Source organism: Gekko japonicus, unplaced genomic scaffold (genome assembly GCF_001447785.1).
Source record: "Gekko japonicus isolate JY-2015 unplaced genomic scaffold, Gekko_japonicus_V1.1 scaffold70, whole genome shotgun sequence".
Classification (NCBI taxonomy): domain Eukaryota; kingdom Metazoa; phylum Chordata; class Lepidosauria; order Squamata; family Gekkonidae; genus Gekko; species Gekko japonicus.
This window is the reverse complement of record NW_015167529.1, coordinates 2,051,806-2,078,106: the sequence shown is the minus strand read 5'-3', so window position 1 is coordinate 2,078,106 and position 26,301 is coordinate 2,051,806. Positions and strand designations below refer to the sequence as shown.

Here is a 26,301-nt window from a genome sequence, read left to right as displayed (position 1 = left end):
GTCAACCCCGTTCACCACTTAGTCAAGTGCATCTACATTAAGGCTTTGAAATTCATCTAACCCAAGATTTTATTTTTAAACGGGTCCTCAAGTCCTGCTTATATGCCTCATTGAGACCAGCATGAAGAGAATAAAGCTCAACACCTTCAGGAAACTGATGCAGGAACACATGCTGATACCTTGAATATATAGATATAGAGATATACATAGTTTCAAAATTAAGATGTAAAGATTTAATATTTACTGAGGACTTTATGGCAAGAGTCCTAAGTAGAGTTTAAAAGATTCAAATAATTTAAATCTTAACTTCTTTGGAGGATTTTCCACTTCCTGGTTGTGGTTCTTACAATTTTCATGCAAAGAGAATTTCTTAAGACCCTCTTAAGAAATGTCACTTTTTTGATGGAAATGGAATGTGCATCCAGAACTGCAGGTGAAAAAAAATAGAAATAAGAAATGTGCTCTAAGAGTCCTGGAGTGCTGCTGTCATACATTTGTGTCTTGCAACAAAGGTTCTTTGGCCTCCCCAGGGGCCTGTGGACTGTGTGGATGGCCATGGCCACCACAGTGCTTCTTCCAGTTACTGGAACGAACATTTAAGTTGGTGTGTTCAGGAATAAACAAGGCAACAAGCAGAGCCAGTAATACAGAGCATGCTCCAAATAAGAAAGGAGGACCGGGAATGATAGCGTTCTGAAAAGAAAAAAACACATAAACAAAATAGGCTTAACATATATAACATAAACTGTTCACTTATTTGATGCCATGTTCTTCTCTAGATTGTCTACGTCAGTAGAATGCACACAACCCCCCACCCCCGACATAATGTATGAGAAAGGGAAGGTTATCCCAGTTACTTCCCTCTCTGTACTGGTCTAAGGTTAGAAGGCACTGAACTCTGGGCCACTAAAAGCAAACAATAATTTGCCTCTGGGTGCTGCCTGTGTTTGAATTTAAACCACAGAAGTGCTCCAAATCTTACAGTGTGCCAAGATAACAGGTTAATCCAGTTAGCCAGTAATTGGAAAGGAAAGATGCACTTTCATGAACTATTGTTCCCTTTAGCCCATGGGCTGTTAAGGCAGCAAAATGCAATCACCAACGAAGGAGGAGGGATGTTTTCACATACCCAAGGAAGATTTCCAAGCAGTCATGGACTTTCCTCCTTCAACATGGACAGGGAGGAGCAAAAAACCCAAACTGAATGAGCATCTGTGCTGTGATGAAACACTGTCAAGCAAAAGGTCCTGGCTCTTGCTCCATTCAGTTTAGAGGCTTAAGAGGGAGCAGGGATCTCATGTTGTGGTATAATTGGGGAGAGGTAACAGGTGAGAAGAAAACTGTTTATCCCCCAATCCAACAAGAGCCCCCCTCACTTACTTTCTGTAGCCAGGAACACAGGTTTAAGAATAAAATATGTGCAGATAACAGCAGTTCACAGAACCTGCCTGAACTGTAGCTTTTGGCTATTAAATAGGCACATTAGTCTAGTAACAGCTGGCTACCTGCTCTCCTCAGTTTGGCTAGCAGGGTCTGAAATCTATACTTGTCTGCTTGCGATGCACCTTCCCTCAGTGGTCCCTCCTTCCTGCCCTGCTTTTAACTAGTCATTTTTGTATGTGTATTTTATTATATTGTACGTGTATTTTGGTTGGCTTTCATGGTTTTTAAGAAGTGCTTTGATTACTCAGGTTTTTAATCTGTTACCTGCCTTGATGGTCCTGATGAGGGCAGAAAGGCAGGGTATAAATTCTGTCACTAAATCAATATAAGATGGGTAGCATCGTTAGTCTGTCTGTAGCTGCAGAGAACAGCAAGAGTCCAGTAGCTCCTTAAAGACTAACAACATTTGTGGCAGGGGATGAGCTCTCATGTGATTCACTGCTCACTTCTGCAGATACATCTGGTATCTGAAAAAGTAAGCAGTGACTCACATGAAAGCTCATACCCTGCCACAGATTCTGTTAGTCTTTAAGGTGCTACTGGACTCTAACTCTTTCCTAAATAAAGACAGCCATGTATACATATTTGGATCACAGAGGGATGAAGAAACAAGTCTTAAATTCTGCAACTACTTTCACCATGTAAGACACATTTGGTATGTACCAGCCTTGAGAGAACTCAAGCCATGATCATGTACTCCAGCATTTGTAGAACATATGCACTGGGCTTGTATGCCAATTAGCTTTTAAGTCACCAAAAGAATTCACTAAATACAATTAAAGATGTACCAAGCTTTCTACTCATTTAAGCCTTGCCTTGCCTTTGCTTACTAGAGAAAATACTTTTATGGCAACTTCTAAGCTTACATGATTTCAACATTACTCACTGAGCCAACTCACACATTTCAGAGTAGCTAGCCTGGGTCTGCCACCTAATGCACGTGTGAAAGAAACCTGCAATCCAGCATGACAGCCTGCTCACTCACAAAAACTGCAGGTCATGCTCCCTACTGCAGCACCTGCATGATAGGCATCTGCAAAGCATGTGCTGGGTACAATCACGGCTTCTATTTCTAGACTCACACCCAAAGATCTAATGTACAAAGTGATCTTGATGACTGGTCTAAGGACTGTAGAAATAAACTGAAGACTGAAAAGTGATCCTGTTTGTCATCACATGGACACACACCCATCTCCCTGCAACCTAGACAATACCTGCTGCGAATGGTGCTGCACAGCCACATTGTCTGCCAGGTCATTTTGAGCCTCTGGAATTTCATTCAGTTCCACATGGAAAATGTAGAATATAAAACCGTAAAGTGCTGGTCCTAAGCCGTTACAGAGTCCTCTAATTCCTGTTATCATTCCTTGTACGACACCTAGAAAACAATCAATTCTCAGAACTGTCTTTTTTAAAAGAGGCAAACGCCTGCTTTTCTACACTGGGGTCATGATAAAAAAAGACACAGCATGTTCAACACATTTGCCTGCCTCGCTTGGAAACTGCAATCTCCCAACAGTCTACAGACTACCAATAAACCTTTTGATTTCTACTTCTGAAGTGATGCAGCGGCGCGTGTCCTGACAGGAACGTCATGGACAGCACATTTTCAACCAGTGCTGCGCCACCTACACTGGCTTCCAGTAGAGTACTGGGTCAGGTTCAAGGTTTTGGTACTGACCTTTAAGGCCTTGGGCAGTCTGAGACCAACGTATTTATGGGACCGCCTTCTCCACTATGTCCCCAGGAGAGCTTTGCACTCCACTGATAATTTGCTGATGAACCTTGGCCCTAAGAATGTCCAGCTGGCCTCGGCCAGGGCCTTCTCAGTCCTGGCCCCAACCTGGTGGAACTCTCTGCCGAATGACACCAGGGCCCTGCGGGATCTTTTGCAATTCCACAGGGCCTGTAAGGCAGAGATGCTCCACCAGGCTTCCGGTTGAGGACAGCAATTGCTGGTTGCACTGGCTGGCACCCTTTTCCCTTCCCTCTCCCCCTATATATATTTTGTTTATGTTTCCCACCCCCCACCAAATGGCCGGGCAGCCCAGAATGGGAACAGAAAATTATAAATAGCCATCAGGGATCTTTTATTCTGGTTTTATCTTATTGACTGTACATGGATATTTAAACATTTGTATTGGTTTTATGGCATTTTGCCTTCTGTACATCGCCCAGAATGGATTAATAATCAAATTAATAATAAACAAACAAATAAACAATAAGTGAATTAATTAATAATAGAATTATTATTATAGTAATGAACATTTTTGTAAAACATAGTTATCTATTGATGCTAAAGAATGCATATGGCTAGTAGCTTTCAGCCTGTCCCCTCGCCAAGATGGCCTAAGTAATGTCTCCAGCACTAAGCAGAGAAAATTTTTTTTAACTTCAGGAGTCCGTCTTATGAAACAGGGACAGATCATTTCAAATACCTACCCTGCTGATCAGCATCCGCTGTCCGTGAAACTAGAGCACTAACGGCTGGGAACGTGATGCTCGACATGGCTGCAACAGCCCCTGCTGCCCACATCATCCTGAAAAGCACAATCAGTGAGACTAATCATGTCAAGTTCCCATAAATAACCACCTGTGACAGTTCAACAGAACTGTAAGTTAATTTCATACACCTTGAGCATCTTTCATAGTCCAGGCAGGCATTCATTACTCCAAGATCATGTTTGCTTGTTTTTTAATATAGCACAAATTTAATAAAGCCTTTACATCTGATAGGACTGCTTCGGCAGCTCTGCCCTAAGCAAATTTCAAAGTGCAAACAATGTAGAAAGCAGTAGCAAAATAGGATGAACACAGGATTTCTGTAAGGACAATCAAGAGAATGACAGGTCATTATTGCCAAGGAATGTCTTCTCAATCACACTTGAGTCTATTTAAAGTCTAGCTACAAAGAGACTGCATGACAAGACTCACTAACTGCAGCCAACACAGCTTTACACAGAAGTTCCAATACCATGAAGGAGGGCAAAGCATCTGAGAGTCTCTAATTCACTTAATACCGAGAGATTTGTTTAAAGAACAGAGTGCACCTGAAATGCAACAATATAAAAAAGCAACACGCTGAAAAATGACTTACCAAGGTTCTGAGCCAAAGCCATACCACGCAAGCTGCAATATTTGAAACCCCAGTCCCAGAAGAATGGTGTTTTTGTTTCCTATTGACCTCATAAGTAAACTCAGAACTATTGTCTGTGGGGAGGAAAATGGCAGCATTTCAGTTGGCAACATAGATTCGACTACTGTAAACAACCAGGATAGAGATTTGATAAAAGCTGTTATCCACAGAAACGCATGGCTAGTACTCCATGAACAATGAAAATGTGGTTTTAAGTAATATTCAGGGGGAGGGGGAGACTTGGAACAATCTGTTGTAAAAAGTTAGGAAAAGGCACCACCCTGTTTCAGAGTTAAGTACTGTCCGCTAATTCTGCTGTGGCCATAATTTTTTTCCCACCTTTCTTCTCTAGTTGAAATGAGCAAAGACATGGGAATTTATTATTATAGTGAATTTAGAATCTAAGGTCGCAATCCTAAACACATTTACAAGGGAGTGGGTCCCACTGAGGTCTGTGTCTTACTTTCAAGGATAAATGGTGTCAATGGAAAACAAAGTAATGGCATGGATCTTTGGTGTTGTATGTTGAAGACAATGCAATAAAAGGTAGAAGACAATGAAACAATTTTGTGGACCTCTATCATGTCACTCCTCACTTGCACAAGAAAGCATATCATATATTGTACAGGGAAGCCTTTTAAAAGGTCCTCACAATATAGCCATAATGGAAGATTTAGCCCTGGATTCTGTCCCAGCGGCACAAAGCAAACACAAAACAATATCTACGGGCTAAATAGCAACAGGAGCTGTTTTCTTTCATTCCATGCATTTTTCCATACTACTACATTGCAGTCCAGAAAAAGAAAACTTGGCATATAAGTATGCACTGGAAGCCTTCATTCCTGTTATTTTTGTTGTGGTTTCACAGGCCACACTTTAAAAATCCCTATCTTAAAGTATGTATAAAAGATTCAGGTTTTCAGGATGTATTAACGCCTTTCATCCATCATTGATGGTAAACAGGCAGCCCTCTCTTGCAAGGATTCTACAAACAGAACTTCAGCCACAGATGCACAATTGCCAGTTATACCTTACCTGTGCAACAATGGAGAGAATCCCAAGGACTGCGATAAATGCTGCAACACTTTCCGGTGAAAAGCTCATCATCTAGATGAGAAAAATTATTTGGTCATTTGACTTTAATTATATATGAGCATGCTAAACTATGGCCAACACACTCAAGTAACCGAATATTTTAGCTCACTGACTTAGCCTTTATGTAGAAAAATTCTCAAGGAACACACATGTGGACCACCCTAATTTCTTCTACAGGAAATGAGTTCACTCTTAAGGAATGCAAACAATTCCACACAAGTTGTTCATTCCTTTCAAGGACAGCAGGAGCATGACAATACAAGGAAAAGCAACTCAATCTGGCTAGCCATCCCTCATGTCTGTAAATTAATCTTTCCACAATCAAAACAGTTAGGCAAATGCTTACTTGTCTGAGATACAAGAAGAAGCTGGAATACTGGCCTGCCTCAGGGAGGTAGGAGAGAAAGACTGTTATGCAGATAAGCAGCACGATGGAGTCTTGGCCGACTTTCTTTAAAGACTAAGGAAAGGGGGAAAATATCTTTGTCACAAACAGCATATACAGAACTTCCTCTCTTCACTATTGGACAATTGATAGAACTGGAGCACAGAAAAGTTAAGCATGCAAAACCTACTCCCTGGACATTCACTGTACACTCACTAATGAGAATCGCAAATATGATCATTTAGCAATAATATTTAAAAAAACAGTAATATACATTAATGAAAAGCTCAGTTTTTAAAGACAAGCCCAAGCCTGTATCAAACATTTAAATACAGTACCGCAAATGGGTCAGCCTGCTCCCAAGAAATGGGTGCTCCCCATGACGCAGGCCTCATCTTTTCTGGCAATGATTCAGGTACAGCAACAAGGATAAAACAAATATCCAGCAATGCAATGGCTGTAGCTAGGACCACCACCAGGCTGTCTCCATACACTCGACCAAGGTAGGCACCAATGGCAGGGCTGGTGACTAGGCTTGCGGCAAAAGTTGCTGAAACCTACAAACACGGCAAAGAGAATACTTTCAGCAAGGAATCACATCCTTTACTAAATATCCTAAATATGTCCACAATCTCAAGAATCAAGTGTTTTATCAGACAGCAGTATTGGACAGTTTCCATTTCTGTTGCACAGCTCAGAATATGAGCAGCTCTGTTGGATCAGACCAGGGGTCCACCTAATCCATCATCCTATTTCACACAGCAGCCAATCAGTTTGCCCTGTAGGGTCAAGGCCAAGGCCCTTGCCTGATGTTGCCTCCTAGCACTGATATTCAGAGGTTTACTCTCTCTGAATGCAGAGGTTCCCCTAGCTCATTAAGCACCCTATCCTCCATGAATCCATCAACCCCCTTTTTGAAGCCACCTGTTATCGTGGCCATCACAACATCCATTGTCAGAGAATTCCACAAACACACTGAGTACAGAAGTATTCATTTTTTTCTGTCATGTACCTACTACCCATCAACTTCATTGGGTGCTCCTGAGTTATAGCATTATGGGAGAGGGAGAAAAAGCACCATCTACTTTCCCCACCCCATGCTTGATTTTCAGTAACTGGTGGATGAATTAACATCATAAGTTAATGTAAGGTGGACTCTGCAGATGAAAGCAGGAATAGAGAAGACAGAAAGATTATTTCTTAGCTCCAAATTTTGTCAGAAAAGAAAATGGCAAAACATAATTTTAGAATAGTAAAGGTAAAGGTTCCCCTGCTCGAAAGCCAGTCGAGTCCGACTCTAGGGTTGCGGTGCTCATCTCCGTTTCAAAGCCGAAGAGCCAGTGCTGTCCGAAGACGTTTCCGTGGTCATGTGGCCGGCATGACTAAACACCCAAGGCGCACGGAACGCTGTTACCTTCCCACCGAAGTGGTACCTATTTATCTACTTGCAATTTCTTGCTTTCAAACTGCTAGGTTGGCAGAAGCTGGAACTAGAGACGGGAGCTCACTCTGTTTTGCGGCACCCGGGTCTTGAACTGCTGAACTACTGACCTTCCACAGCCTGCAGTTCAGCGTCTTAACCACTTGAGCCACCGCAGCTCCAATTTTAGAATACTGACATCAATAATAGAAAAAACTCAAATGAGTCATCCATTAAAGGAACATTAATTACCAGTGACTATTGTGTTTAAAATGTACAGAAGAACTCAAATAGACATACCAGGCCGTATGCCATGCTTCTTTCATGTTCTTGGGTTATATCAGCTACATAAGCAAATACCACCGAGAAGGTCACAGCAAAGACTCCAGAGACAGAGATAACAGCAAAGTACCACCTAGGAGCAAAAGACACAGGCTCAGGACTAAAGGTATTTGATTAATGAACAGTTCAAGCATTTTACCCAGGCTGAACTCTGCCTGTCCAAACAGTCTGGCATTTTTAATCTCACACAGGCATGCTTTATTAACATCGCTAAGTACAATGCCATCTCTTCTCTGTGGATGCAATTAAAACATAACTCTCTCCAAAAATCCTTTGGGAATTCAGTGGTGAGATTTTGTGATCAAACCACACTTAACGGACTTCATGCCAGTATTTAGCTGCTTGCTATCCTTAAGCAGCCTGATTTCACAAAATGCAGTCCAACTGTTCTCTTCTGCCATCTCTACGATGCTCTCCTTATTTTACCTGCTTCTCACTCCCAATATGCCACTCAGGAAAGCTGGGCGCTGGGAAAGGCCTTGCTGAGCTAGATGGACCAATGAGCCATTTCTGTACAAGGCACTTCACATCTACCCCTGATCTGTCTTCTACATCAGCATTGTCTATCTAATACAGATTATCAGTCCATTGGACGGAGACTGTCACTTCCTGCAGTGCCACTACCCTGGTGACACTAAATGTAATCAACAGGACGCCAGACTTGGATTGGGGAGGCATAGCTTCAAATCCTTGTTCAGCCACGAAGCTCACGAGAATTAAGCAAACCACTGTATTTTTAACTAACCTAACTATCACAATTTAGTTGTGCGGATGAAGTGGGACAACCTTATATATGCCACCCTGAACGCCTTAGAGGAAGGATGGGATATAAAAATGACAAACGAAACAGGCCAAGCAAAAATAGAATTAAGACCCAACACTGGGCACGTCTAAAGGTGCACCTAAAATAGCTCTTGGGATCCCAGCCCCCCCCCCTCTTTTACTGCTAGTGCCTTCTTTGTAACATCAAAATGGGTTTGGAACACAATTACAGGCAAATAGGTTTTTAAATAGTCTAATATGCCACAGACAATTCAACCAGAAAATCATTACAACTTACAGTCTTGTTTTATAGTTCAGTCAGAGCAGCTCTGAGCAGTCAGTGAATTTGTAATTGTAGAGAATTTCAAACTTTACAAGGGATAGTAAAAAGGTAAAGGTTCCCTTGCTCGAAAGCCAGTCGAATCCGACTCTAGGGTTGTGGTGCTCATCTCCGTTTCAAAGCCGAAGAGCCAACGCTGTCCGAAGACGTTTCCGTGGTCATGTGGCCGGCATGACTAAACACCGAGGCGCACGGAATGCTGTTACCTTCCCCACCGAAGTGGTACCTATTTATCTACTTGCAATTTCTTGCTTTCGAACTGCTAGGTTGGCAGGAGCTGGAACTAGAGATGGGAGCTCACTCCGTCTTGCGGCACTCGGGTTTCGAACTGCTGAACTACTGACCTTCCACAGCCTGCAGTTCAGCATCTTAACCACTTGAGCCACCGCAGCTCCATTTACAAGGGATAAATCTACTTAAATCAAGAAAAACGGGTTCTTGAGCTTTCCTTAGTGCCTGCTTGACAGAGTATTTCAGGAAGAAAATGAACCTAAAAATAACAGTGTCAGTGTATCTAAACAGGCCCTGGATTAAGAAGTACACATTACATATATGAAGAAGCCCTGTGGCAAAATATATAGCTCACTTTATACCAGTAACACATAAAAGCTGCAAGAGGAGAGACAGTAGAACCCCATGAGCCTGAGGTAACAAGCTTAGGGATACATCTAGTGGACAAACAAAACGGGGTGTGTTTGTATGTGTGTGTGTGTGCGTGAACACTGCAAAAAGCCCTCAGAGTGTTGCCTTGTTAGCTTTCAGCACTGTCAGGCAGCAAAACAAGGAGGGAAGCCAAGGACACACAATGCATTCATTGGTAGGTGGCCTGGTACTGTGCCAACAGGCCTAATCAAGGCCTGCACAAAAACAGCTGAAACTGATCAAAGGAGAGCCTGACATTTAAAGCCAGACTTCTGGGGGAAACTTAACTGTATGGCACTAACACAATCAACATACAAAGGCAAATTCTGAAACGGCCACTAACCATGGGCTGATCTTCATTAGTGGAATTGGCGCACAAGTAAAAAATACTGTTAGCAGCAGGAAGGACTTTCGGCCCCAAACATCAGACAGGGCCCCAATCAAAGGAGCACTCAGGAAAGACAACAAACCCTGTGAAGAAAACCCAAATATTTTAAGTGAAGGCAAACAAACGGAAGGTGGAAAGTTTTAAGACACTGGGTTGGATTCTCCAGATCTGTTCTGCAAATGGCAGCACTCTAGCCCCCAGCAAAAGGAGCCTTCCACTGATCACTGATTAAATAACTCAAAGTAACATATATTCCAAACTTGTAGGAAAGTGGTTTCCTGTATTAGCTTATTTGGCTTCTCACAATGTGGTTCCTAAAAAACTGGCTCATATAAACTTGATTGATACCTGACATATGTTTGGTAGTTGGTTGATTTAAATTCGATGTTATGATCCACTTCTCTAACGCAACATAATTGAGAAGTATTTCTGTATGACATTCTATGCATCTTATACATTCAATATCTTACTTATCACAAGGTTGTACGATACTGATGTGTTGTTTTGTGTATATATATTGTAATAATGTCAATTAAAATGTTTTAAAGATAAAAAAGAACAAGTCTCCATACACCAGAGAAGGCTCTGTGATTAGAAGAACAGATCCGTGGGATTCAGCTCAGGACTTAGGGACCTGCTTTTAACCCAAGTGACAGTTTGCCACTTCCTTGCAGCAATCAGCATGAGATGAGCAGCAGCCACCATACGCTGTTTTCCGTCCCCTGCTAGCAAAAAACTCTTTTCCAGAAAGAGAAAGTGCACTGTGGAAGTAGTAGGGGAACCTCTTTGCTGTTTAAAGCTGGAAGACACAATCCATGGAACTCTTTTTGACCTGAGAAAACTGCATTGTTGCAGAAGCCTTTCCCTCTGCTCTAAAGCAAGTTCGTTAGCTTCTCGCCAGGCTGGCTGGACTGAGCATGAACTGCCTCCAGGCAACCAGACGGGGAAATTTATGTAACCCAGACAAGGCAATTGTTTAGTTTTTAGGCCATCAGCATGCTCAAGTGAATCAGCCATGTACGTGTGAGCAAGCAGGCTAATAAATTTTGCAGACATATTTGCAGGGCAGTGGTAGAGAGAGTCAGGGCATCAAAGTAACCTCTAGATGCTCTATAAAAATAGGGAGAGATCACTTATCTGTGGCGATCTTTCTGGTCTGATAAAGGTAACAGAGTGCCATTTCTAAGACTGGAAAGAATACTGCAGTGCTCTCCTGGCTACCTTACCTTTCTCTGAAGGGCCAAGGGATGAACGTGAGACGAATGCAACAACACTTTGGGGAGGCAACACCAATGTAAAGATGCAGTGGTAACAAGGGAAGATGAAACAAGCAAGTTGTGTTGCTAGTGGGCAAACTTTTAGTAATTATTTGCAATACTACTTAAAAAAAAATCTATTATTTTGAAAAAAAGCTTTTAAAAAAATATCCCTTAGACATCCTTCCCCACCACCCCTTCCTTCTTCACAACAATGCATCAGAAGTATAGTTTCATCACTTACATTTCAAATGGGCCTGAAATGAAAATGCTCAACCTACCCCAGAAAAAAAAGTGTAAGAATGTTAAGCTATCTTTGAGCCCAGGTATGGTCTTATGCCACTGTCTCTAAGACATGCAAGAAATTGTAGCAGAATGCCAAAAGTATGGTGTAAAAATACATAGAGGAGGTGGGCAGTGAAAGTCAGGTTAGACCATCTAGCTCAAAAGGGACTACAGTTTGAAAATAAGACCACAGTGAAAGTCAAAGGCAGGGCTGCTAAACATAAAGCTGGGGTTTGTTTTTTAATATAAATTATGACATCCCTGCCACACTACACACACAAAGTGGTCATTTTCAAGGTTAGACAGTGATCTCTTTACTGGAGAAAAATGGTAGATGTAATAATGGCAGATAAGACACACCTCAGTATCAGTCTCATATCACAGAATAAATGTCAAGCTGTATGGACAGTGGGATAAAGTCAGCAGAGTGTGAATGTGTGCATTTTTTCAGTCAAAGACAAAATTTACAGAAAAGGGGGTCATGACAGCTTTTTGAGAAGATGATCTAGGTGACATGTAGGCTGGTAGCTTCGGTCAGCAAGTTCCTTTGGCATAAGAGAAGCAGGATAAAAGTGCCTAAACAAATTAATGGGTTTTGGAGAATAAAAGATAACTTGAGGAACAAGGCATCGAAGATGAGGGAAGGAGGTGCAGGGAGATCAGACCTGGCTGACGAAAATTAGCAACTGGGTTCAACTGTGGTACTGGGAAAGGGATGTGTGGAAGAATTGTAAGGGCTTATTTTTATTTAGTGTCCCAACAAACCAGTGCTCTTGTTGGTGAAAATGTTTGGGTGTAGACCCCAAGCAAAGAACATGGCCCTCAAATCCACAAGAGTTTGATGGCCTTGGTCTAAGGTAACAATTCCTTACTTAATCTCTCTCCCACATCGACAATAATAGTGAGCCAGATGACTCCTTTGAATTTCCACCCTAAAATGAAGAATCAGAGTTCTGTGAAATTCCAATTTGGACAAGCCTGGTTCTCACTGAGGTGGGAAATGTGTCTCAGTATGACTGCATGCTCCTCAACATACACAAAAAAATGTTCTGTATGGAAACCCAATACATCATGCAGAGGACTAAGATAGCACCCTTCTCTTTTAACTTCCATATGGAGACTTTGTGTGTGTATACGTGTGGAAGAGCATACAGTCAAAACCTCCACTTGTAGTTGCAGTGATGTACCCAGAAACTAGTTTACCACGTCAGCAAGAACTATGCTCCAGGTTCAACAGGTAAGCCCTCAGGAAGGTTTCCTCCTCCAGTTTTTTGTACTCACATGTTCAGAAAACTGCAAAATGGAATAACTGATCACTGTCTATTGGACAGTCAAATGTAACAGCTCAACATTTATTAAGTCAGGTGGTGACACCAATGGAAAAGGATTTCAAATTATCTTACCTTCACTCCTTGAATCAGGCCATTCATTAAAAACGTATGCTTTGGAAAGGTTTTATGCAAAACCTGTGGAACAATTATGCACATGCTATATTATACAGTGGCAGATGAGCATAGATTACAACATTTAGACTGTGAGCCTATGCAAAGCTACTCCTATCAACAGCTGAAATAAATGGGGAAAAGGTAAACCACAGGAGCAGCATGGAGAGAGAGCTGGAGGTCTGTAGGCAGGGGAATTGGCAAAACTGCCCCCTCTCCTGCCTGTGGAAGAGTTCTGAGGCTATTTTCTACAGGCAGGACTGACAAATTTTCCATCAAAACAGAAAACTACTCTGCTGAATGAATACTGTATGGCGGACACATTGCTATCTACAAGATACAGTGTGCTGTTGACCATAAAAAAGTGGATTGGGGACAGAGGTCGCAAACACTACCCAGCTGAGGACATGGTTTATTTTCTACATTGTGGTATGCAAGTGCATAACAGCATGGGAATGGTTTCTAACATGAACAACCCAACAACTGATAGGTCCATTTTGTGCAGAAAGCCTCAACAGAGTATCGTTTGGCAATGTAGCACAATTGGAACCAATAGTGGAGAGAATCACTCTTGCTTTGACCTTTTTGATATCCTTTCCTATGCGTACAATGTGCCACTTTGGGTCTTGGGCACACTAAACTGGCAACATCCCTAAATTAAGTCTTCAGTGAAGTTTATTATGGTAAGGGTGTTGGACTTGGCAGTTCAGCACTCTTGTTTTGAGCACACCTACTTGGGCACCATATGTCGGTTGCAAATTCAGTTAATTTCCTATTTGTCATATGCATATACACAGATACAATTATAACCACAACAGTAGGCATCAAAAGCATGAAAATATAGGAATAGCATTAATAACCAAGAATTTGCTTGCCACTCATGTAGCTTATTTGCATGTGCTGCACAATTTGTGGCTGTGGACTGTGGATTTTAGCTGCGCTAGAAGGGTAGAAGATGCAGCCAGTGGACATATCAGAGGTTAAGAAAGGTACCGCGACCCTAGATTGGTAGAATCCCTAAGCTGATCTTTCTTTAAATAAAAACAGGACACAACCACACAAACCAAAAGTTGTTAGCATGATCATGAGAATTTCCAAGCCAGGGGGCACAACAGTATCTATTGACCGAGAGAGCTACACAATCCCTTCACAGAAGCACTCAAAGGAGAGTTGCCTCTGGAAGTACTAATCTTGAAACTGTATGGCAAAAACAACATATTAAAACTTCTTTAAGGGATTAATTTTTGTTTCCCATTCTCCAGAGTCACCAATGACTAGTTCAATTACAGGTTAGCTTATTAGGAAGTTGAGTAGACACATTTTCTTCAATAATTTTTAACCTTTTATCAAATACAGGACAAACCAGTTTCCATGAATATCTGATTACATGAATATTTCATCAAGGACAGAGCACTTTTAACTTAATGAAAACAATCTTCCTAGTGTAAAATGCCCCCTTGCACAGAGTTCACCCCATTTCAAACTTTAATATATGTTATATTAGATGAAATATTTTACCAAATACATTAATAGTAACAATCTACAACGAAAACACGTGAATGCAAATTCTGTATAGTAAATATATCCCCATCTCCCTTTTGCTTTGTAAAGTTTGTTTCTGTGATATTTAGTTTGGGTCTACAGAGGACAAGTGGCACCCCACCACCACCTTGTTATTTTCCTGAGTCCTAGGAGCTAATTTAACCAATTTCAGTGCAATGTATCTCCAAGCAAGTGTGCTCAAAACAAGAGTGCTGAACTGCCAACACCCTTATCATAATAAACTTCACTGAAGACTTAATTCAGTGACGTTGCCAGTTTAGTGTGAAACCCATTACCAAAATAATACTAAGGCCAACATCTCAATTTCATACAAGTACGTTAAACAAACAAATCACTTACGACTAAAGTTGGTGCAGTCAGGAGTCCCCAAGCAAAAAATTCCAAAAATATAACTATCACAGCATGATAGATACTAGGTGAGCCTATTCCTTGAGGCTAAAAAACAAAAAGAAAATGAATTGTTATTACAAATTCCCTAAAATGGTGACTTACAAACAGTTCAAGGGGAAACCAAACCAAACCAGGTATTGAGTACAAACACAGAAGACAGAATCTACATGCAGATGTCACTTCTAGTCAGCATTAACTAGTTGGGATCATGTGCACGAACCCAGCTTGCTACTGGACTCATACTTAAAACACGTTCTTCCTTGTCACCTGTTTATATGGACAATCCTGGTTTGAAATTTACAGTACAATCCTAAAAAGAGTTACACCCATCTAAGCCCACTAAATTCCATGAATTTAGAAGGGTGTAACTGCTGTAGGACTGTATTGTAACTCTTTGTTTTTAATTGTTGAAGAACTATATTACTCACAACCATTGTATTGTACTGCAACTCTGGATGCCCATGAGGTATAAATGCAGGCACAAAGATTAACAGGAATTTATCCCCCACCCAGGGTTCTAAACTGGGATTAAACTCCTAGATGCCTGCATCTGCACATCACAGGTAATGGGAGGGAGCAGGCATGCAAGCGGCCAGAGGGACTGTTGTACATCCTGGTCTATCATGGCCGAATGTGGTCAGAGTGAACTTTTAGTGCTGCACAGTTTACTATTCAATTTTCATAATTTATTTTACTGTCTAAAACTGGAAGTGTATATGCAATTTATAAAAAGCTATATGAATCCCAACATAATGATTCTATTGTTTGCTCAAATATTGGTGCTTTGTAAAAAATTTAGCCTACTGTCTCAGTACAATTTGAAGTTGTGTTCATGACACTGGTATAAATTTTATTTGCTTACATTAGCACATGAAAGCAAGGATATTTTTCTGTCCTGCATAATCCCTTCAATTATTTTAAAAGTCACTGTTTGCGAAGTTCTCTGGGAGTACGACTGCTAGAAATCTTCACAACCAATGGAAAACCCTAGCATTTTCAATTCAAAAACAACTTATCAACCATAAAGTTGTGCACAGCAAAGCACTGCTTGCAAAAGTCTAGAATAACGATAGCTATGTTCTTTCAGTTACTGTCAATATTTGCACATTCTTTGGAGGACTGTTATAGGGCCTGGCTATATTTCTTCATTTATTTACGTTATTTATAGCCCACCCTTTTCACCTAGAATCAAAGCAGATCACACAATATAAACAATGTAATCAGGCAGCGTAAAATACCCAGCAAAAAATACAATAGGACTAGGATTACACAAAAGGAAAAAAAAGTATACATGAGATACCATAAACAATGCCAAGAAAGGAATTTTAAAAGTAGAAGACAATATTGTAAAAGCTGACTATAATCGTGCTCCTTTTATATAGAAGCATCTTCCTGAATGATTATTTCATAATCAGCCCTTTATAAAAATGCACTCCTGAACAATTCTGTTTTACACAGCCTGCAGAATAACAGAAGTGTGAGGACCATACTGGCCTGGCTTCCTCAAGGCAGGCCATTTCACACAGTGGAAGTCACGACACAGAATGGATGGGCAGCTGTCAGTCTTATCCATCTGCAGGGTGGCACCTTCACAAGGCTTTGCTCAGATCACTGAAACTGTCACAGTGAAGGACAGCAAGGGAGGCACTTCTGTAGATATGTGAGTACAAGGCCAGAAAGGGCTTTGTAGGAAATAACCAGTATCTTGAACTGAATTCAATAACTGATAGTCAGTGAAGTGACTACAGAATGGGGGTAAAATGCATTCTCCGCCTAGCCCCTGACAGTAACCAAGATGTGGCATTTTGTACCAACTAGAGTTGCCAAGTTGACTTCAAGGATGATACACTACTCCTGGGTCAATCCCTGGACATATCCTGGGGACTGCCAAGCAGATGTTCCCAGGTGAAACTTGATTCCAAAGTGTGAGGCCACACATGTACTTACAGTGTTTAAGTTTCTGCAAAGGGAAAAGTAGCAGCTATACAAGGCTGTTTTAGGTTGGGAAAATAACATTGGGGGGGGGGGAGGCTTCAGCACCCCTCCCGCTGCATGCAGTAGTCCTGATCCAAATCAGGCCCGTGCACACCTCCCACTGCATGTCTGCTTGACAGTCCTGAGGGTGGACCTAGAAACAACACATTGCGTAGTCAAGGTTAGGCCCCCACTTAAATGAATGCCAATGTTCTGGATAGGAATAATACATTAAGTTTAGGAATGCACTACAGAGGCAAGCTACTTATATCATTGCACTATTCATATTGCTAGGAATTGCAAGAGGAGAAGGCTCACTTGTGAGAAATTAGGGTCTTCCCCCATATTCTATTTCTCCATAAACTTTGCAAGAGGCCACACTGAATTATGATTATGAAGATAAAACATGTTTTTTTGGGGGAAACCTTAACTGCTAGAGGATTTAAATTATTCAAACAGCATTACAAGCATCACAGCATGATGCAGATGTCTATACTAAACACAAATGGGGAACTATTATTTCTGTCCTCTACAATACAAGAAATGCAAAGCCTTGAGATTTGTATCCCAGGGTTACATATTGAACTGAGCCATGCATTGGGTTTGTAATCAGACATTTGCATAGCTACCTTCAACAAGTAAAAGTTGCTTCTCAACAACCCCTGGCAGTGGCAACCAATGTTCCCTCTAAGCTCTGGAGTCTTGTGAGCAAATATTCTACTTTGTGAGCTGCTGGCATTAAAGTTGTGAGCGAGTGATTTGGCTACTGCATAGCTTAGTTTGCTCTGGAGCCCTCCTTCCTGAGCTAAGACAAAAATCTGTGAGCTGGAGGCTAAAAATATGTGAGCTGGCTCACACTAACTCAGCTTAGAGGGAACACTGGTGGCAACCCTACCACCACTCCATATGAACTCTCTTTTTCTCGGAAAATGAGCACACAGATCCAAAGAGTACTCTGCTGTTTCCCAGAGGGAGTCTTGGAACTGCTGCAACTATACTGCACTTGTTTGTTCTCTCTCTATGGTAGAAGTGGAGAAAAAACACACATATATACATGTTTGTTGAGACTAGCAGCGGGCATAATGACCCATTTCTCTTCTTGCATAAAACTACTCTGGCTTCTGGGTCCAACTCTTTTCTGCTGTGGTGACACAGTACTATCTTTGGTGGGGTTCTGTCCTTCAGCTCTTTGATGATGATGATGATGATGATGATGATGATGATGATGATGATGATGATGATGATGATGATGATGATGATGATGATGATGATGATGATGATGATATATGGTCTAGAACCCATGTACCTTTGGGACCGCCTCTCCTGGTATAGCCCCCAGAGAGCATTATACTAGGCTGATAAGAACATGCTGGTGGTCCTCAACCAAGGTTAGGGTGTTCTCTGCCCTGGCCCCAACCTGGTGGAACTCTGCCAGTTCCACAAGGCTTGCAAAGCAGAGGTTTTCTACCAGGTGTTTCGTTAAGGGCAGCAACAGTTCCCATTGGTCTGGCACTCCTGTCTTCCTCCCCCCACCCCTGGCGGGGCAGTGGCTTCATCAGTGGCCTTAACATTATCTTGTTAGGTCTTACTGTGTTTTAGTGGATTTTACTGGTTTTATTGATACAGATTTTGTATCAATGTTATTATTTGTATTACTGTACACAACCCTGAGCCTTGTTCCCCAGGGAAGGGTGGTCTAAAATCGAACCTAATAAATAAATAACTGTAATTTACCTTTTTCAGGATGGAGCTAATTAACTGTATCAAACATCAGAACTAGTTAGAACTCCGTAGAGGAAAATGGCAGACACATTTTAACAGACTCCTTATTAATGCCTCTTACGAAAATAAGTTACTGACAAAACACCATAGTAGCATCCTTTTAACTTGTAAAACCTAAGTACTCACATTCATTTTATACTCTCATACAAGAACCAGCACTGTTTAAAAAACATGCATGTAAATATTCTGAAACAGTTTAAACTGTGGGCTACCTTCATATAGACCACAGGGTGCCCAAACATCACGTAACTGCTGTAACATCATGTTTGTCAATCAACATTATTAGGTACATGGTACCGCTTTGTTAGCCGCCCTGAGCCGTTCGCGGGATGGGCGGGGTATAAATATGATAGATAAATAAATAAATAAAGACTCTTGCATGCTCCACCAGGATGTTTAACCCTAGTGGCAGCACCTCTTCCCAGCCAGGACTAGAAAAGCCACACGGTACTCTCTTTACCCAAGGGGGGAAAAGACCAGCACAACCCAACACAGATGTACTACATGTATCTGCTTTATACTGAGCCAGAGGATTTTCCTCACCATTACAGAAGATATTTTAAAGTGAAGATGCCAAATAGCAAACATGGCATTCTACATACAAAACACCTGGACTACCACAGAGTTATGATATGTACAGCAGAAAACTATGAAAGCCCTGGGCAGCATCTCATATATAAGCAGCATATGAGGCAATATTACAACTGTCTCATCAGTTCCTTTAAGACTAGGGGGAGTTATGACTTTTTCAGCACCACTGTACTTACTCCCCAGGTGGGGAAAACAGCAACAGGTCACACTACCGACACTACTCATTAAAGGATCAGAATGACCACTGGGATATTACTGCAGCTATTCCTCCCAGCCTCAAAGGATCAGGAAGGGTAATTACCAAAGCTTTAAAAAAAACACACACATACTTAGTTTCTGAAACTTAAAAAAAAAAAACGTACTTAGTTTCTGAAACTCTGGTAAGACACCAATGAACCTGTAAATTTAATACAATCTTGTAATGGGCTGGTGCGTAGAAACACAATCATGACCCCCTCCCCCCGTTGAAACTGGAGTTCCTATGACATCAAAATATTTGTCTTTCAACACCAGTACATGCAACAGCACTCTGGTATTCTTTTAAACAAAAGAAATAAATTGAGCAGGAAGTAAATGAAGAAAGGGCAAGTGGGAGATAGCTGTAAGAAAGAGTACAAGTCTACCACAACCGAATCCAAATCAGCAAACAATGTGGGGAAATATAAAAGCATAACTTAAGAACATAAGAAAAGTCCTACTGGATCAGACCAGGGGTCCATCTAGCCCAGCACCCTGTTTCACATAGTAGCCAACTAGTTGCCCTGGAGTGCCAACAAACAGGGCACAAAGGCTAAGGCCTTCCCCTGATGCTGCCTCCCAGCAATGGTATTCAGAGGACTGATGTTGCTGGATGTGAGGAATGGGAACCTTGACCATGGCAAGTAGCTATCAATGGACCTCTTCTACATGAATATTTGTGTGTGTGTGTTAAGTGCCTTCAAGTCACTCCCGACTTATGGTGACCCTATGAATTAATGTCCTCCAAAATGCCTTGCTCAAGTCTTGCAATCTGAGGGTCGTGGCTTGTTTGCTTATGTCAATCCACATCAAGTTGGGTCTTCCTCTTTTCCTAACACTGTGGTCACACGGAGCAGTAGCCACGCGACTGCGACGGAAGATAGGCAGATTTTCTGGGCGCAATCTCACCGCCACATCTGGGAAGCGTAGAGCTCCCGTGGCTCACCCGAGGCTTCCCTCTGAAGATGCGCGGTTAAAAACTAGTACCTCGGAGGTACTAGTTTCCGGAAACTGCGGGGCAAGGGCGGGAGTCTGATTGTGTTTCCGGTGGCATCCGGCGCCCGCCCATGCCCCATTGCGAAAAGGTTTTTCCCCCCAAAGTCTCCAGGGTTGCGCACATGCACCCAACGGGGCATGCGCATACTTCAGGTTAAAAAAGCAAAACACAACCCCATTTACCGCACCGCTTCTTTGGTGCGTCGTGTGATCGGCACCTCCCCCCTAACCACGGGACCTGGACGGGACCACGAGGGGACGCCTGATCGTGTAGTCGCGCGTTATTTCGCTGCGGGGCAAACAGCCACACCTCCCCCCCCCCGCGATATCCGGCCCGTGTGACCGGGGCCATTATTGTCTTCTCAGAATGTGACCAAAGTATGATAGTCTCAGTTTAGTAATTTTACCTGCTGGGAGAGTTCAGGCTTCATTTGATCTAGAACTCACTTATTTGTTTTTTTGGCGGCCCATGGCATTCCTAAAACTCTCCCCCAACACTACATTTCAAAGGACCCTACTTTCTTCCTGTCGGCTTTCTACATTACTACATTTCAAAGGACCCTACTTTCTTCTTGTCAGCTTTCCTCACTGTCCAACCTTCACACCCATACATAGTAATGGGGAATACTATGGCACGAATCAATTTGATCTTGGTCATCAGTGACACATCCTTACACTTCTTTTCTAGCGCCCTCATGGCTGCCCTTCCCAGCCTCAATCTCCTTCTGATTTCTTCGGAGAACCCGTGTTGTCTACTGGCCAGAGTGGTGGGATCCCCACTTCTACCACTGAAGCTCACTGGATAACCTTGGTTCAGCTGCTCCCTCAGTCTAACCTTTCTCATAGGGTTGTTGTGATGATAAAATGGAGGAGAAAAGAACTAGTAAAAAAAGGAAGGAGGGAGAGATCTGGGGGTTTGTTAGTTCAGTTTTTAACTGAAAATGTTTTAAACTATTATTGTAAACTGCTTTGAAATACAAGGAAAGGCAGGGTATAAATGTTTTAAATCTATCAACCAATAATGAAACCTTGTTGACTACCATGAGCCCCTAGTGATGAAGGGTGTCATAAAAATACATACATTTCTTACCCAGTCAAGTACATGCTTTTGTTGGGCGAGAAACCAGCCCTTTACCAAAATTACTCCATTTAGTCTACAAGAAGCTGTGAGGCCAAACTTGTGCTGAGTGCTTTGCGTATTTAGTAACAGATACTGAACAGTCAATGGGGCAACTACAGGGTCACTCTATCGGGACCAGACTGCCAGTGTTCCCTTTCTGTTGATATGACTGGTTCCAGTCTTTGTGAAAAGCTGAGCCTCTATACAACTTTGGCTTGCCAAGAATAATGAAGATTAACAGATGGTCTTTGGTCCCAGGGACCGCACTACCTATGATCTAGGAGATACCGTATCATGAACACAATGGATGAGACATGACAAATGTGTTGACTGATTTGCAGACAGGCTGCCTAAGCATTTTTAAACTACCACAGGTAGAGGCTACCACAGAGTCCAAACTGATACAAGTAAACAAACATCCCTACGTCTGATGCTCACCAGCTACCATTGTCAAGCTAGAAAGTATCTGGAGAGTGGCATGGGAAGACAAGATGCCCTTCAAATGTAGTTAGTTTCAATATTGTACATGCAAGATTGTAAAAGTCATTGGGGTTGTCACAGGTGCTCAGTCTGCTTTTAAGCATGGTTGTCAGTGTTATGCACTAACAATTCTATTGGAACCTTAAAGACAAGTTTTTATTCCAGGATAAGTTTTAATGCCTAGAGCACACTTCAGATGTAATGAGTGGGTCCTCAGTGTGCAGGCATTTTAGGTGGGAGACGTGGAAAGAAAAAGACAGCAAGTTCAAAGGGTCATGAAATGAAGAAAGTACAGCATGAAATGTAATTACGTAAAATTCAGCTCTAATCCAATAGCCTCTACATTTTTCTTCATTTGATTTAAATTTTACATAATTACATTTCACTCTGTTCTTTCTGAATGTCATGGTCCCTTGAACCTACTGTTTTTAGTACTTCCTGCATAAAACGCCTGTCTAATGAAAAACTATTCATTGTATTTGAGGGAGCTGGAGCTATAAACGCTTATGCAGGAATAAAATCTTTTGTCTTTAACAAGCCACTAGACTCCACTTTATTCTTGCTGCAACAGACTAATGTGGTTACTCCTCTGGAACGTTAAGCACAGCATTCTGCAAACATAGAGGGTCTGAATAAAATGAAAATTATGGCAATACGGTTAGCATAGACCTGATGACAGGTCAAAAAAGGCATTGCTGACCACTTATTTTAACTGCATGGTTCAACAAACCTCAGGTCAATTGTGTTTGCCATAGTACACACAGAATGTGATTCACAGACACACACTTCTATGAACAGAACAAAGTTAGAGTCCAGTGGCACCTTTAAGACCAACAAAGTTTTATTCAATGGGTGAGATTTCGTGTGCTGTTTTTGGGAATCCCCTAAACCCCAAGAGCTGCATTTTGAGTTTGCTGGTATGGTGGGCTGTAGCAAGAGGGTAAAGTAGGGAAGTTCTGTTTTACAGCTGTAGCTCTACACGTGGTACTTTGGCTCCAAGCCGAAGTTGACATGTATTGAACAACTGCAGCCATTCTGAGTTCCCTGATGTGTAACCCTAACTGTTCATAGAAGTGGATCAAGGTGGGCACTGGGCAGCCATGTTGGTCTGAAGTAGTAGAACAAAGTTAGAGTCCAGTGGCACCTTTAAGACCAACAAAAGTTTTATTCAAGGTGTGAGATTTCGTGTGCATGCACACTTTGTCAGACAATGAAATGAATTACAAATCATACAGGGCGGCTTGTTAAATTAGCATGCAAAATAGTGAAGATGTGTTTCAGATAAAAAGAATGACAAGCTTGGTTTCTGGTTATCATCTGTTTGGGTTCAACTGGGGGGGTGGAATTGAGTTAGGGTTACACATCAGGGAACTCAGAATGGCTGCAGTTGTTCAATACATGTCAACTTCGGCTTGGAGCCAAAGTACCACGTGTAGAACTACAGCTGTAAAACAGAACTTCCGTACTTTACCCTCTTTCTACAGCCCACCATACCAGCAAACTCAAAACGCAGCTCTTGTGGTTTAGGGGATTCCCAAAAACAGCACTGGGCATAATACAGGAAAGGGGAATAGGCAAATTTGCCCCTGCAGACCCTCAACAGAAATGCCCTCCCACCAGCAGAAAATGAGCAATGCATCAAACTGACAATTATTAGGAAAATGTATCTGCTTTTTACACAAAACATTTTTGATAAAAAAATTGGTGTGACCATGGCAAATGCAGTTAATTAAATCTGAAGCACCTTTGAACTGAGCAAGAAAATGAATACAGATTCAAACTGAGTGCCAGAGAGTCATGCTGTACTCTTGGCCATCAACATTAACTTTGCTCAAGCCCTTCAGTATGTAACAAACAACAGGTGGAGAGCTGCTGCATTTAAAGTAACACAATAACACTTTAAAGAACATGTCTGGTGCATCTGACCAATGGTACATTAAATGCACCAGATACCTAATGGATGCACAAACAAAAAAAACGCAGTTCAATTATTGTGATCACATTTATTCCTATAATACAACTATACCCATGCAGAACAAATATGCTGCATTAAACAGTCCTCCAACAGCAGCCACACAGGCTTTTAGGAAGGCTCACAACTACGCAAACATCTACAGGAAGAAATATGGGGGTGGGGGTTGAAACATCCCTGACCCACTCTCCTCACATGTATATTGTTCTTGGCGCTGTTTCTGGATTTATCTAGTTAGGTGCTTCCAGGGAAGGCCCAGTCATTACCACCACCGAAGCCTGAAATGCCAGTGAGATCATAAAGGGAGAAGAGCAATTTCATCAAGCACCCTTCTTCATCTAGCCTGTGAGGATTCTAACTATGATCAAGCCACATGACCATGCAGCAAGCGCTGCTGTCCCAGTGTCCTGACCCCTTATCTGTTCTTCAATTGGCAGTAGTTCACAGTGGACAGGTGCTTCCAGGGAGAACTTGCTCTTTGCCCCAATTGCTTGAAAAGGAGCACCAAAGAACTTCGTTTGAGGAAATATGACAGATTATTGGCCTCCTGGTGGAGAAATCATACATGGCACAAGGGAGTTATTAGTTTGTTCTTGTTCTGTAGTGACAGATCATATGTACATTCACTAATGTAAGGCCTGGAAACAACATTGTTGCAAGCTGCCCTGATGAATTAAATGGTAGAAAGGCAGGATATACAGCTTTAAAATAAACAAATAGTGGTGGATGGTGGCAAAACCTCTGGCAGCTACAAATAATTATCTGAAAATCTATGTTGTGCTTTTGCTGACTGCAGGTAGCAACTTCAACTCGTGCTGATCAGGGGTAGCAGCCATAACTTCAACTTGTGCTTCCACCACACTACAGAAACACTTTTATGAAGGTACGAAGATAAGGTTCAGCAAATGGAGGTTCTGGGGACCAAACAAAACTTCACTTTCCCAAAAGAGTGAAGTTGTCCTGCCTCCCCCCTCCAACTAATCTGGAGACAAAAAAGAAACAGGGCTATGTGCATCAGAATGCACTTACAGGCCACTTTGGGGTGTTGCAAGATGTTGCAGTGTTCCTTCACCTCAAACCCTTTTTGAAACAACCCTCCAGGAAAGCCAGTTATTGTTCAAAGGATCTGCAGCATAGAAATCTCAGCACACTCAAAAATTTACAACTCTCTTGGAATTTTAATTGCGACCCACACAACAGGTAAACACAGATTAGTGCACAGCTGCAAACATTTCACAGATGAAAACAGGGATGCACCTCTATACTTGTCAGACACCTATTTTCCATCACCTACTTCCATCACCACCCCATTGCACACTGCCCAATTGCTCTCCTACTGTATTCACTACCTCTCCAACATGCGTGTCCTACACTCTCTAAATATCTAATGTGCTGGCTGACTGTTAATAGCTTCACTTCTTAAAAAAATTCCCTGAAGAGTTCATTTTACAGAACATTTAACCTCGCGACAGCTCTGGAAGATGAAGTGCACACTATGCCATCTGGACAGGCAGCTGTGAGACGGGTATGTAGAAGAAAAAGCTGGTACACATGGCAACGAAATATTTTTAAAAGGCAGGCAAGGAATAAAACAGGCACAACGGCTTCCCAGAGACAACTTAGCAAGAGAGAGGGGCTGTCGCTGGGAACCGGGAACATCTGGAGAAACTCATGACAATCCAAAGTGTCCGGAATTTGCGAAGTAAGCGTCCAGGGACGTGAACATGCCGACAAGTCTCCCCTCCTTTCCCCCTTAACAAACACCTGCCAAAGATTCCCAGCCTATCGCCGCTTCCTCTCCCTCCCCCCGCCCCGCTCCTTGCCACAGGCCGCTCACCGTGCCCCCATCCTTAATGATAATCTTCTTGGCCAGCAGGATGCTGCGGTTGGCAGCCCTTTTCTTCTTCTTCCCAGCTTGGGTCATTTTAACATACTTCTAAAAGGCCGTGGGGGGGAAGGAAGCACAGGAAAGCCTTTCCCGGCAGCAACCGGGGCGTCGCTTCCTGCTCGTAGCAACAGCTCCTCTCAGGCACCCGCCGGCGCCGCCATCTTGACAAAGGGGAGGGAGAACAACAACCCACCAGCCACAGCGGCGGCCGGAGAGACTCGCATCACGCGATCACCCGATTGGTCCTGTCTCGGTCCACGTGAGTCCAGAGCTCCACCCACACTCGGTGTTGAAAGGGAGCCAATAGGTTTCGGCGGCTTTCTCTCTCTCTCTCTCCCCCCTCCCTTTTCATCGGAGCGCAGTTGAGGGAAG

General features: G+C 42.3%; 1 protein-coding gene across 1 annotated transcript; it reads right to left on the bottom strand.

Moving 5' to 3' along the window:
- Positions 1-320: 320 nt before the first annotated feature.
- On the bottom strand, positions 321-26,095 carry MFSD14A (major facilitator superfamily domain containing 14A). The gene is made up of 12 exons (XM_015413335.1): positions 25,879-26,095; positions 14,839-14,934; positions 12,898-12,960; positions 9,909-10,036; positions 7,780-7,894; positions 6,398-6,616; positions 6,021-6,134; positions 5,615-5,686; positions 4,541-4,653; positions 3,886-3,983; positions 2,658-2,821; positions 321-693 (listed from the first exon to the last, which is right to left on the bottom strand). Exons 1-12 carry the CDS (start codon positions 25,963-25,965, stop codon positions 487-489), a joined length of 1,476 nt encoding a protein of 491 aa, XP_015268821.1. The 5' UTR covers positions 25,966-26,095; the 3' UTR covers positions 321-486.
- Between the last annotated feature and the right edge of the window lie 206 nt (positions 26,096-26,301).

What these genes read in the sequence shown, in the direction of transcription:
- MFSD14A (XM_015413335.1), bottom strand. Translation starts at nt 25,965, where the DNA reads ATGACCCAAGCTGGGAAGAAGAAGAAAAGGGCTGCCAACCGCAGCATC. An exon ending in TTCTCTCCATTGTTGCACAG is followed by an intron (nt 4,654 to 5,614) that starts GTAAGGTATAAC and finishes TCCTCCCCACAG; the next exon opens with ACAATAGTTCTGAGTTTACT. An exon ending in AGCGGATGCTGATCAGCAGG is followed by an intron (nt 2,822 to 3,885) that starts GTAGGTATTTGA and finishes ATTGTTTTCTAG; the next exon opens with GTGTCGTACAAGGAATGATA.